The sequence below is a fragment of the Pimephales promelas genome, chromosome 6 (assembly GCF_988280905.1).
Source record: "Pimephales promelas chromosome 6, fPimPro1.hap1.1, whole genome shotgun sequence".
NCBI classification, from domain to species: Eukaryota; Metazoa; Chordata; class Actinopteri; order Cypriniformes; family Leuciscidae; genus Pimephales; species Pimephales promelas.
In genome coordinates, this window is record NC_142774.1 from 29619658 (window position 1) to 29632139 (window position 12482).

A 12482-nucleotide genomic window follows, 5' to 3' on the forward strand; every position below is an offset into this window, starting at 1 on the left:
ACCATTATTAAGCGATGGAAATAATTAGTTGTCTAATTAGAGATACCGTGATAAAAAAAAGTAGCATAGCACTCGTCACACTTTCATTGTATTCGTAAAGCTACTTGCCATGCCATTACGTTATACCATAATATAAATTGCCAATCACTCGAGCATCTCTCTCTTTCGCTCGCTCGCTCGCTCGCTGGCTCTCTCTCTGTGTTGGTGAGCTAAAGCGCAGAGAGAGGCAGCGACTCTATTCAGTCACTGCTGACAGTGGAGGTAGTCCTGTGTCTCAGCGCTCCTCTCGGGATATTCTCTTCAATTCGTCTTTTGAGCGCTTTCCTGTCTCCAGTCCCATCTCTCCTCCTGTCTCCAGACCCGTCTTCCCCCCCGCGCTCCTTTAATCCGTGTCGCAGTGAAAGAAAGGGACAAAGGGGAAGAGGGCGCGGAGAGAATAGCGAGCCGGTCCCCGCATCATTCCAGATGGCTGCCTCTGAATCAATGGATGGGATTGGGCGCTCGGGTTCAGAGCTGTAAGGAGCTGGTGTTCCGGAGAGACGCGGCTCTGCTGTGACAGCTTCCCGTTCAGCTGTGCCTCAGGTTCGGCTCAAGGTAAGAAAGCTCGTCGCCGGAGATAGCGAAAGTGCGGCTAGTTTTGAGTTGCGTTTAGTATTGTAACTTTGTGCTGGTTGGGGTGCTGAACGTCTTTGTGTGATTTAGAGACGCTGTGCTGGAATGTCACATTACTGATATCGGACCGGAGATGCTGTAGCCTACGTTTAATTTCCCTCGCGTTGTAGGCTTTAATACTAGGCTTTTTAATACAATTTCTCTTGAGCAAAATCAGTTCTTAAAGCGCGTTTGACAACGGCCCCCGGTTTAGTTTGAAAAACAACCGTTAATGCGCACAAACAATTGCACATGTGAATGTTTGTCTCCATTAATTGTATAGCCATATCGTCTCTTGGGCTAATTGAAAAGTATTTGAAAACATTTTGTAAAAGAATGTTCTAACTTAAACAACATCTTAAACATTATAACTGTTTATTGTTCTTTTTAGAATCCTTCCATTTGTTGAGGCTGCGTACATTTAGGCTAGTTGTTTTGTTTGTTTGTTTCTGAATATTCGACTTTCATTTTCTCTTTTTGTTTTAGACTTTTTCCCAGGTTATTTTATATATTTTTAATCCTAAACAAAAACGGTAGTTATGGGCTTTAACCAAAATTTATGAATGTAGTCTTGTTAGACATAACAAGACTGAACAAAGAAACGAATTAAGTATTCATATTTAGTATTATTAGTATCAATTAGTGTAGCCAAAATATGTAATCTTTGGAGATGCTTCCCTAATGCGCCGCCTCGCGGGGAAACATGCACGTGCGCGCACACGTAGGTTTCACTATAAGTGAGGACTCTTTAGGCGCAGTGTTTTTATAACAAGGTGACGATATTTATACCCTCATCACACAAACCTGTTGACGTTAGACTTAAAACAAAAAATGATTTGACCGATTTATGACCCTTTAAAATTGTGAGTAGCCTGCCACTTTAAATGTCCACACAACTACTGTAAATGTATTAGCCAAATCTGCACACACAGCGGGACTTTGCAGCTACACTAAACTTAAACCTAAACTTGTTGATTATTAAGTTTTCAGTAAACATAATAGAAAAGTAAAATATTAAAAATAAGTACAAAAACGTTTTCATATTGAATGTCTTGTAAATGTAATTGCTACTCCCTAAGTAAACCTGTGCTTTTATGATGCAGAACTAGGAAAAAAAAAAATTTTCGGTCAAGTTTTTCTCGCCTTAAAATTAATTCCCTGACTTTATTGAATTCCCCTGTGATGTTCCAGCGCAACGTTGTAATCTGTTATTTCAATCTTGTGTAATTCATGTTCCTTTAATTACATACTCTGATATTACACCAGTCATGACATGCACATAGTCTCACACACACACATAAACAGAGAGTGAACAAGTGCACTTGTTGGATGTACTGCATTTGCAGTTTATGAGAAAATATCTAGCCGCCATCCCTTTTTCTGCAGTAGCAACATTTTGAAGACAAAATGTGTTCATGTAGATTACCTGATGGGTACATGCAGTATATGGGCGACATTGTCGATTCCTATTGGACAAATGATGAATTTGTCCCTTCGAGCCACCCTTGGGCTCCTACTGGTTCAGCCTCCAACTTCCTATTTATATACAGCCAATCACACACTCCTCCTGGGAAGTGTTGGCCACAGCTGGTGAAGTGTTGATTGAAAATAACCTGGAGGCTGACGGCTGAATTGCCCCTCAAGAGCATCGATACACACCCCTGATGAACACTTCTGTGAGAGGAACACACCTCAGAGATGCTTAAAGTTGTACTAAAACATGAATTTGCTTGTCGTTTGTCAACTGTATTCTCTCCAGGTTTGTTGGGGGTCAGGATAAATCTCAGGACATGGAGGGCTGCTAGTTGGGTGAAGGATTCATTTCAGCAACAGCTGATATCTTGGCTGAACATTGTGCCACATTATCAACCAAAAGCGGCCTGTCTTGGAAGTGAATTTGCCAGTTTTGTGAGATGGTCACATGACTGCAGCATGATCACCAAAAAAGCCAATTTGCAGCTTTAGCCCGCATCAGTGATCAATCAGAGACTCCCACCCGCCCACACTCCCACACATGTGCGCCATTTGCCATGAATCTGGCCACCAAGCTGCGGAGGAATCTGAGGAGGCTGGTCATCCTCCTTGCCACCTTCTGTATGGTCAGTGTTTTAGTCTCCGCCTACTACCTTTACACAGGCTCCACCCAAGAACTGGATCTCGCGGACCGTGCCATAGGTGCAGACTGCGCTGACCTCAGGGCCCTCCCTTTCCGACAGTCAGAGCCTCGGACGCCGAAACCAATCGATCCGTCACGTAAGGATCCGGTGGTGCTGGTATTTGTGGAAAGTCAGTATTCGCAACTGGGACAGGACATCATCGCCATTCTAGAATCCAACCAATTCCGTTACCATGCCGAAATTGCACCAGGGAAAGGTGACATCCCACCTTTAACACACAAAGGCCGTGGACGCTATGCACTGGTAATCTACGAGAACCTTCTCAAGTATGTCGGAATGGATGCATGGAACCGCGACCTGCTGGATAAATACTGTGCCGAATATAGCGTTGGCGTCATCGCATTTCACCGTGCAAGTGAAAACTCCCAGCCTGCACAGCAGCTCAGGGGTTTCCCTCTGACATTGAGAACAAATGTTGCACTTCGGGACTGTTGCGTAAACCCACGCTCACCTCTGCTCTACGTAACACGAGCAGAAGTTGATCGAGGGCATTTACCAGGAGAAGACTGGACTGTTTTCCAGTTCAATCACTCCACTTATGAACCAGTCCTATTGGCTAAAGCTCGGCCCAGTGAGAGTGGGGCGGCCCAGTTGATCCCAGGTAACCAGGGTCTCCATGCTACCGTCGTGCAGGACTTGGGTCTGTACGATGGGGTGCAGCGTGTGCTATTTGGACATGGGCTGAGCTACTGGTTACACAGACTCATACTGGTGGATGCCATCGCTTATCTCACAGGCAGGAAGCTGTCACGATCTCTGGAACGCTACATCCTGGTTGACATAGATGACATATTTGTGGGGAAGAAAGGGACGAGAATGAATGTCAATGACGTGAAGGTAAGAGAATGTGTCTGCTAATCTGAGTAAGTTTGAAATATTTTTTAAAAATGGTAATATATATTAATAAAATGATTATTTGGGCATTTAAATAGGATGCATCTCCAAAGATTCTACATTTTACAAGCTCATCTACCACAAGATTATTTCCAACCTGTTCCAATTAATCACAAAAGACAGAACGAAGACTAGAATCTGAACTCTAATTAGCTGTGTGGGATTTTTAAATGGAGCATTTGGTGAAAATGGTGAAAAAACATTTAGTATATCAGACAAGAACACCTGTGACTAAATATAACAAAATAGACTAAATATCAATAAGTCTATTTGGTTGATTTTTTTTTTTTTTTTTTGTCGCAGCTGTTCAAGTCTGATATGCTAAAAGTGAATCTTTTTGTGAGCACAAGAAGGGGATGTTGTGTGTGTGTGTGTCACTGAATTGGAGTGGGTGTTTAAGTTGGCCTCAGTCAGTATAAAGAGGCTATTTAGAGGCACAAGAGCAGTAAAATGGTGTTCATTCTCTCTTTCACATACTCATTCATAATCTCGTTCCCACGTTTGGCCCCTCTCTGAGATTGAAGAGCCGCTCACACTCCATTGTGAGATGACTTCATGACTTCCAGAGCTTTCAGTTTCAAGTGCATGCACATGAGTGTATATGAATTAATGCGGACATTATGCAACGATTAGAGATTGATACAATAGGAGAGAGTCGAATGTTTAAAGGAACAGTTCACCAGTGAACATTTTGTCTGTTATTTTTTGTGGAACTTAAAGGAGCTGTAGGCAAGAAATTTATTTCAATTAATCATAAATTTTGCCTGATCTGTCACTAGACATTAAGAAATCATGTTCATTTCGAATACTTATATCACTGACAACAGTAGTCAGGCCAGGATATTGTCATTTAAAAAGTGAAGTTGCAGCCCTTGACTGATGTTGACATTGTCAAGTTGTGTTTTCTTCTGATGCTTCACCCTCCACCGATCTACCAATCACGGAGTCAGTTGCGGCATTCGGGTTGCCAGCTCTTCTCTAGTTACCACAGATACAAACTGTCGGAATTGGATAAAAAAAAATCTAATGTTGCGAAATCCCAAAAAACTCGATATGAATCCAAAATACTTTGTTACAAAGTCCGAAATAAATAAGTAAAGGGGGGGGGGGGTTGATTGCGATTTCACTTTTTTGATTTTACTTGATTTTACTACTGTTACTAAAACATGAAGCAGTTCCAACTTTAAAACCAGAGGCAGCAGTTGTTGGGCCACAACCTGTAAGTAGGCTAAGACTTAATCATTTTAAATGGATTTGCATGTATGATTCCAGAAGTAGCCTTCTGTTTTATTTTTTTTCAAATGCCAGCGCTGGCTTTATAGCCACTAGGCTACTAGTTATGCTATTTTGTGTCTACGACAAACGCGTACAAACATTATGGACCTGAATTTTGTATTAGTACTAATGTTGTAAACGTATTTTTCATGTATACTGTATATGCTTTATGACGTTATTTTCGATTTGATCAAGAACGTAAACTTGCCAACGCTGTTTGTGTTTAACATTAGTATCCAGTCAGTTGCTATTGTTGCCAGTCAGATGCTATTGTGTAAAACAAACGTGTATAAAGTTAAAAAAATGTAGCAAATTATCATTCAGAAACATTTTGTAAGAGCCGTGTGTGGCGAGGTTCTGCTTGACTCTCTTCATCGCGGCTTTCTCGGTCTGATTCTGCCTCAAACTGATACTGCAGTTCGACACCATTATTTACATCTGGACCGGAGCTCATGACATGCGCGTTTCGCCCGTAAAGGTAATGGGCGTTAACCTTCTGGATAAAGTCAGCGACAGTTTAGCCAATCACAACACACCTACCCAAACTAACCAATCTGAGCCCACTGCCTGTTTCTGAGGGAGTGGTTTCATAGAATTAGGAAGTGAACCGTCGTTCGGGAGACAGAGGAGAGCGCGGCTGACGAAAAAGGTGAAGTTTATGAAAAATAAGACTTTTTAAAAAAGAAAAACCACGAAAACATGTTATATTGCACCCCATAAACACAATCATGCAAAGAAAAAAAGCAGTCAACCCCCCCTTTAACTGAAAAAACTCACTGTGTAGGACTCGTCACTTGTCATTGGAAGCTTCTTGTAGCAGCCTACATTCCTGCTGGAACCTGCAGCATATATGGCAACCTCGAGTCATGGGGGAAGGCGGGGATACACCCTAATTTGAAAGTGATTGCAGTACCAGTTTTGGCCACAATCTTGCTTACAGCTCCTTTAATGTTGAGTTTTTTGAAGGATCATTACGCAGCTTTTTACCATAGAAGTTGTCCATACAATTGGTGTGCTATATTACAAGTCTTCTGAAGCTATCTGCTTTTGTGAAGAACAGTCAAATTAAATTAATGTAAATTCTATCATCATTTACTCACCCTCATGTATACGTATTTCTTCCTTCTGTAGAAAATGAAGGGAGATAATTTAATGAATATCCGGTTGGGGGAATTCAGTGGAGTTGCGGTACCATCTGACTCACTTTAACGCTTAACAAAGCACTTAAAGAGTGTCAACAAAAAGAGTAACTGCAGCTTGCTGATTGTTTTCCAAATGGTTTTAGTGAAAAACAACCAGTAACATTACAGTAAAATTGTGGCGGTCGCGATTGATCTCTTGTGTGTCATACAGCACAAATCTCCTGTCCAGTAGGTAGGCCTAGTGGAAATGCAACATCATTCTTTTACTTATGCTGTTTAAATGGTGGTTGTCAAATCAATGGCTGTGTCTGACATCACCCCCTATACTCTTAAATAGGGCACTATTTATGGGGACAGCCATTTGTAGTGGTGTCCGAAACCATAGAGGACATTATCAAATGCACTCATTCAGTCCCACAATGCACCGCAATAACGAGTGTACACCCGATGTACGTTCAACAACTAGAGATTTATGGATCGAGGATTGTGTCTTATAAAATAAATGATCTGAGAGAGAAAAAAAATGTTTGAAAGAAAAAGTTATCACACAAATTTGAGAGAAAACGTTTTCATACCAAGAGCAAAAAATAATAATATTTGAGACTAAAAAAGTTTTGAGAGAAAGTATTTTCTCATAGAACATAAAAAATATAAATTAAAAGATTTTTAAATTATTTCTGAGGGAAAAAAACATCTCTCTCTAAATACTTCAGTGTGCTATCAGTGTAAAAACATTTTCTTTAAAAAAAATTAACGCTTTTCTTTGCTCTCGATGTAATTTCTTGCTCTCAAGTCAGGATTTTGCTTTCACTGTGAAAATTGTGTCATGTACGGGGCCACGTTCCTATTGGCCAGTCGGGTGAGCATCGTCTTGTCTTTGCAGTCAAATTCATAGACAGGTCGAACTGAATCATTGCACCATTCTTTGGTTCATCTAGATAGATGCCGCCTCTACTTTAGTTGAGCTAGTTGATGGCCGAGTGTGAATGTGAGCATGGGCGGTAATGCGCTCACTCTGTGTGTGCGGGTTGCGGGAGAATAAAACGATTTGCGGTACTCCTGCAAACTAAAAATAAAAACTGGCTTTTTGTTCAGTGCTGAATTCTGTATGCTGGCAAATCCTCTAATTATAACAAACAAAGTGTGGATATTATGAAAGATTCATTGATAACAACAGAGATTTGTAAGATCGCGATACACTGTCAGCTTTTTAGGAACTATTATGGGAGCGCACTTCAGTCACGCCAGACATGCACGCAGTAGCCTGCTTGTTTTTATGCTATAACAGTGGTTTGTGTGTTAACGCTTTAATAACAAATAATTTATCATTAGCATTTATGCTGATGTGTATGGTGGCAACACATAGGCTAACTTGAAAGTATTTGGAGGTACAGAAAAAAAAGTCTTTTTGCGGGAGGGAGCGGGAAAAAACATAAATGTTACGGGCGGGAGAATGTAACATAGAAAGTAGTTGAGAACATCAGTTATAAATATGACCCACATATTAAAAAATGGTCAGGTTTATATCGGGCTCGGGCTGATAAGTACAGTTCATGTGTCGGGCCGGGCCGGGTCGGGCTCGGACACAACGGGCTCGGGTAGGATCGGGCTCGATTTTTGAGCCCGATCTAAGCTCTAATTTGAACACACTCCAATGTTTGTGATGACGACACACACAACTCTGTGAGGTAGCTGATTGAGCAAGTTCAGCATCACTGAAGATCATTAAAAAATAGCACTTATTCATGAATGTGTTCTATATTATTAGCTTGCTAATCGCTTGTAAAGCTAATTGTTAATTAGCCATCATGCTAGGTAAACTTGAGTTTTAATCTTTTACTGTCTATGGTTTTAATATTTAATCTTCGGTGATGCTGAAGTTGCTCAGCCAGCTACCCATCAAGTTGTGTGTCATCATCTTGCCCAAACATTGGAGTGTCCGTGCTCGACAAAGGCAAAGCGGCATCTATCTAGGTGAGCCGAACAATGGTGTAATAATGATTCGACTCCCAAGACAATACGATGCTCACCCGACTGGCCAATAGGAACGTGGCCCCGCCCATGACACAATTTTCACAGTGAAAGTAAAATCCTGACGCAAGAGCAAGAAATTGCATCGAGAGCAAAGAAAAGTGTTTCGAGAGAAACAAGAAGAAAATGTTTTCACACTGATAGCAAAAAAAATATTTAAGTGTTTTGGGAGATATTTTTTTTTCTAAAAAATGATTTTAAAATTTTTAATTGTATATTTTTTTTATGTTCTATGAGAAAATACTTTCTCTCAACTTTTTTAGTCTCAAATATTTATTTATTTATTTATTATTATTTTTTTGCTATTGGTATGAAAACTTTTTCTCTTAAATATTTTTTCTCTCTCATGAAATGCTTTTTTGCTAACAGTGTGATTTTTTTTTTTTCGCATGTAATAAAGACACAATCTCCATAGAGAATACCTATTATACACTGTAAAGTCGCGCGTCGAATTAATCATCTTTTCATTTTCCAATCTGCTGGTCCAATGCGGCTACAGCGTAATATCATACAGGTATAAATCCTTATCCTTTTTAACTGATTTTTAAATTGTTTAATTAAGGCTTATACATACTAGTTTCCATGACTGAGTTCAAGTTATATTTTAATGACAACTGGAGCTGTAAGGCGGCTACGTTTTAAATGATGATGAGAACATATTATGCAAAAGTGCCTGAATTCACTTAGTTGTTTTCATTCACAATTCAAGTGAACTATATTAGTGGAGCAATGTTGGGAATAGTGAATGAGGGTATAGGGGCCATTTTTAACACAGCAAATGCAAAAAGGTTCAACAATTGCCCAGCAACATTGCTCAAAAAAGTTGTGTATCATCGCTATAAATGTATAGATTTTTTTTGATTTCCACCGACGACTGTAAAATGTTGATCAATCGAAAGAGTAGCATTAAAGAAAACAACATCAAGGTTTAGAACAAATTTTATTAGGTATATGCATATTTTGTGGAGTTTCCATAAATAATTATTAAGAGGGATTATAAATGAGGTAGAGGTACCCAACATTTAAACGTCTTTGTCAGAAATCTAAAACTGGCTGGCTTCAATTATTTAAAATTCTGAACCAATTGGACACAGGAAGTAATGATGATACATTCTTTGTGGTTGCTCCTTATGGGTAATTTCCTTGTTAGCTGTCACTTGGTTTCAAACAGACTCTATAAGCAGTAAGGTACCATTACCAAGCGTGGGTACACATTTAATTTCCGAATCTAATGTTCTCTGAGAAAGGTTAGTGGCTAAGCACGTGACGCCTCCCCAGATGTTGCTAGCAAAGAATGTGCACTGTCAAATTCTTCCCGATTGGTCTGAGCTAATTTAGACCTGGCAAATGAGCCAGTGGTAAGATGGAGATTCTGGAGGGGGTGCTCAGGGAGAGAATTAGAGCTAGTCGCACTGGAGCACGGCTGGAAATGTCAGCGGAAAATTCCCGGAGGATTCTGGTGGAAAAACAAGGCATGCAGTGATGGGGGAGAGAAGTGGGAAGACTTTGATCTCCCAGCCATTGTTTTTAGCCACTGTTACTGCTGGTTATAGAGAAGAATCTGACTGTTTATTGCTGGCTATCAGAATCCAGAACAGGTGCATGTGTTTGTGCGTGTGTGACGAAAGGCCTATACTAAGCCAGTGGAATGAAATGGTAGATAACAGCTAATCAATGGAAAACTCATGGTGCTCAACTGGAGGGTTAGGACACAAGTTTGTTCTGATAGAGTCAGAAGTGAAAAAAAAAAACAATGCCAAATGGCTCAAATAAAATGCAACTAATTATATAATCACACATTGTTAGTGTATATATATATATATATATATATATATATATATATATATATATATATATATATATTCACATATATGCTGTGTATTGGTAGAAAGTAGCATGGGATGTCCTAATTCTTGAAAAGCAGGTAAAAAATATCTTTTTAAAATACATCCCAGCCTTTGTTACCACTTGTTTGTAAAATATCACCAAAATTCTTGTTCTCCATTAGATTACTTAAACAATCATTTACTTTTTGACTCTTGTCATAAATAGACTCGTGTCATGTATTTATTGGGAGTGCAAAGATGAGAGATAGAAAACAAGAGAGAGAGTGAGAAAGAAAGGAACCTAGATGCTCTAGATGTAGGTGTTGTAGATTAGAATGTCACTCTTAGTGACTGGTTGCCATATCTCCCATCAACTCATGGGACAAGCTGAAAAAACAAGGGACACCAGTGATAAATGACTCAATGCACACTTGCACACACTCTCAAACACAAATGGGATTTACCATCACTTTACCTGTGTGCGTTTGTGTGTGTGTGTGTGTGTGTGTGTGTGTGTGTGTGTGGATTCCCCAAGCAGAGATTCTGCTGAAATTGCAGTTAAAGTGACCTTGTGTTGGTTGTGTGGTTGTGTAACAGGACATTTAAGCACAGATGTGTGTATGTGGAACTTTGCATTTGTATGGTGGTGTGTGTAAGGCAATTGTGTAAATGACAGCATGTGTTGAACTGAACTCACCTAGCTTAAACTGCAGTATTTCTGAAGTATTTATGAATTTCATTATGTACACTTGGGAAATATATTGCAGTAATATTTTACTTTTGCCATGGCATTTTTAATATATTAATATTTTTAATAAATTTATCAAAGAAACTAATCATATTCACTACCATTCAAAAGTTTGGGGTCAGTAAGATTTTTAATGGTTTTGAAAAGTCCTATATGCTCACAAAGGCTGGATTTATTTAATCAAATTAGAGTAAACACCGTAATATTTTGTAATATATTTACTTTATATTACTTTAAATAGTTATTTTAAAAATAATTGTTTTCTATTTTTATGTATTTTTTAAAAGTAATTTATCCACAGTTATATTTTCATAAACCATTCTAATATACCGAATATAATAATTGTCTATTTTGATTTATTTACATGGTCACTTAAAAAAAAAAAACAATCTTACACCTTGTTAACAGTTTTTTCTGTTTACTTCATTGTGGTTTAGGTCACTGTGTAGCATTTTTAATGTATTAAAAATGATAGATACATTTATATAAATACATAGCATAGTTTATATGCTTATGGTTGTGGAATAGAATTTGATTGACATCTTGAAGGAATTATTTTGAATCTTATTGGATACAAAAGCTGTTTGGGCGAAATAATGGTTTCTCTGAAACAAATCACTATTTTGCCATTTCAAAGCAAAAGCATAAATATTGAGATGTAGCTGTTAGCAATATCTCTTGGCCCTAGTACACTTACAGCAGGTCATCGTGTTTGGTGTGTGAGTGTGCATGGTGAGTAAGATTCTTGGCTTTGAAGCAGCATATAGATGAGGATTAAAGACAAAGCTGACACTTCTTCAGCTTCACACTGACTTCAACATGTACTGTTAAACAGAATCACAGTGAACAATCACAATATCAAAGCTATACCTGCACACATTCAGCCAGAGACAGAAAGCAGAATCAAAGTGACTCCTGAAGCCTCCCTCTCTCTCTCTCTCTCTCACACACACACACACACACACACACACACACACACAAAAAAAATGGGTTAGAAAACAGGGGAAATGAGAAAGAAGAACAGTACTTAGCCATTCATTTCCGTTCCAGATACATCTTAAGAGAGATAACGTGATTTAAAGAGACCTGATAAACATACATGAGGGTGTCAAGAAAGTCAACAAGCAGAAAGATGGACAAAATAGAACAAAGATATCGAAAGAATTCAGACTTTGGCATTATTATTGTTTTTTTTACAAGATTCACTGAGGCCCACTGGACTAGTGTAGTGTATTTACAGAATAATTTCTTGTGAATTCTCTTTTATTCTTTGTTTTGGTGTGAATAGCAGAGCAGTTTAAAGTGTAATTTGACTATTGAATGTTTCTATAAACTTTTGAAAATCATATACAGAAAAGTAGCAGACAATATGACCTTAAAACATAGTCATCTCAAATCCGGCCCTCAAGTGCTCATTGTATCAACCAGTTCCTTGTTAACATGACTTCTCTTCCCTGAGGACTGATAAACTACCCTGTGAGCCTTTCCTCCCGGAATTTGTACGATTAGAGCTTGCCAGATTGAGCAAATGCTTTCAAGTTTTGTGTGCATTACGCATCAGACCTGTGGGTGGTTCATGCTGTTTGTGAATAAAATAGCTTAAATGTGGAACTAACTGGGGTTTTTTTTTGTTACAATTATGCAAAATATTTAATTGCATTTGTTCGGTGACACACTGTGAAATTTGGATATTTTGATAACTTAATTTTTGATATTATCATCAGTAACAGTTAGCAAT

General features: G+C 38.8%; 1 protein-coding gene across 1 annotated transcript in view; it reads left to right on the forward strand.

Moving 5' to 3' along the window:
• The first annotated feature begins 200 nt into the window (after positions 1-200).
• Positions 201-12482, forward strand: part of ndst3 (N-deacetylase/N-sulfotransferase (heparan glucosaminyl) 3) — a 63897-nt gene continuing 51615 nt past the window's right edge. The window contains exons 1-2 of the mRNA XM_039692562.2: positions 201-594; positions 2411-3665. Coding sequence (XP_039548496.1) covers positions 2682-3665 — 984 coding nt within the window. The 5' untranslated portion in view covers positions 201-594; positions 2411-2681. The remainder of the gene's footprint in view (positions 595-2410; positions 3666-12482) is intronic.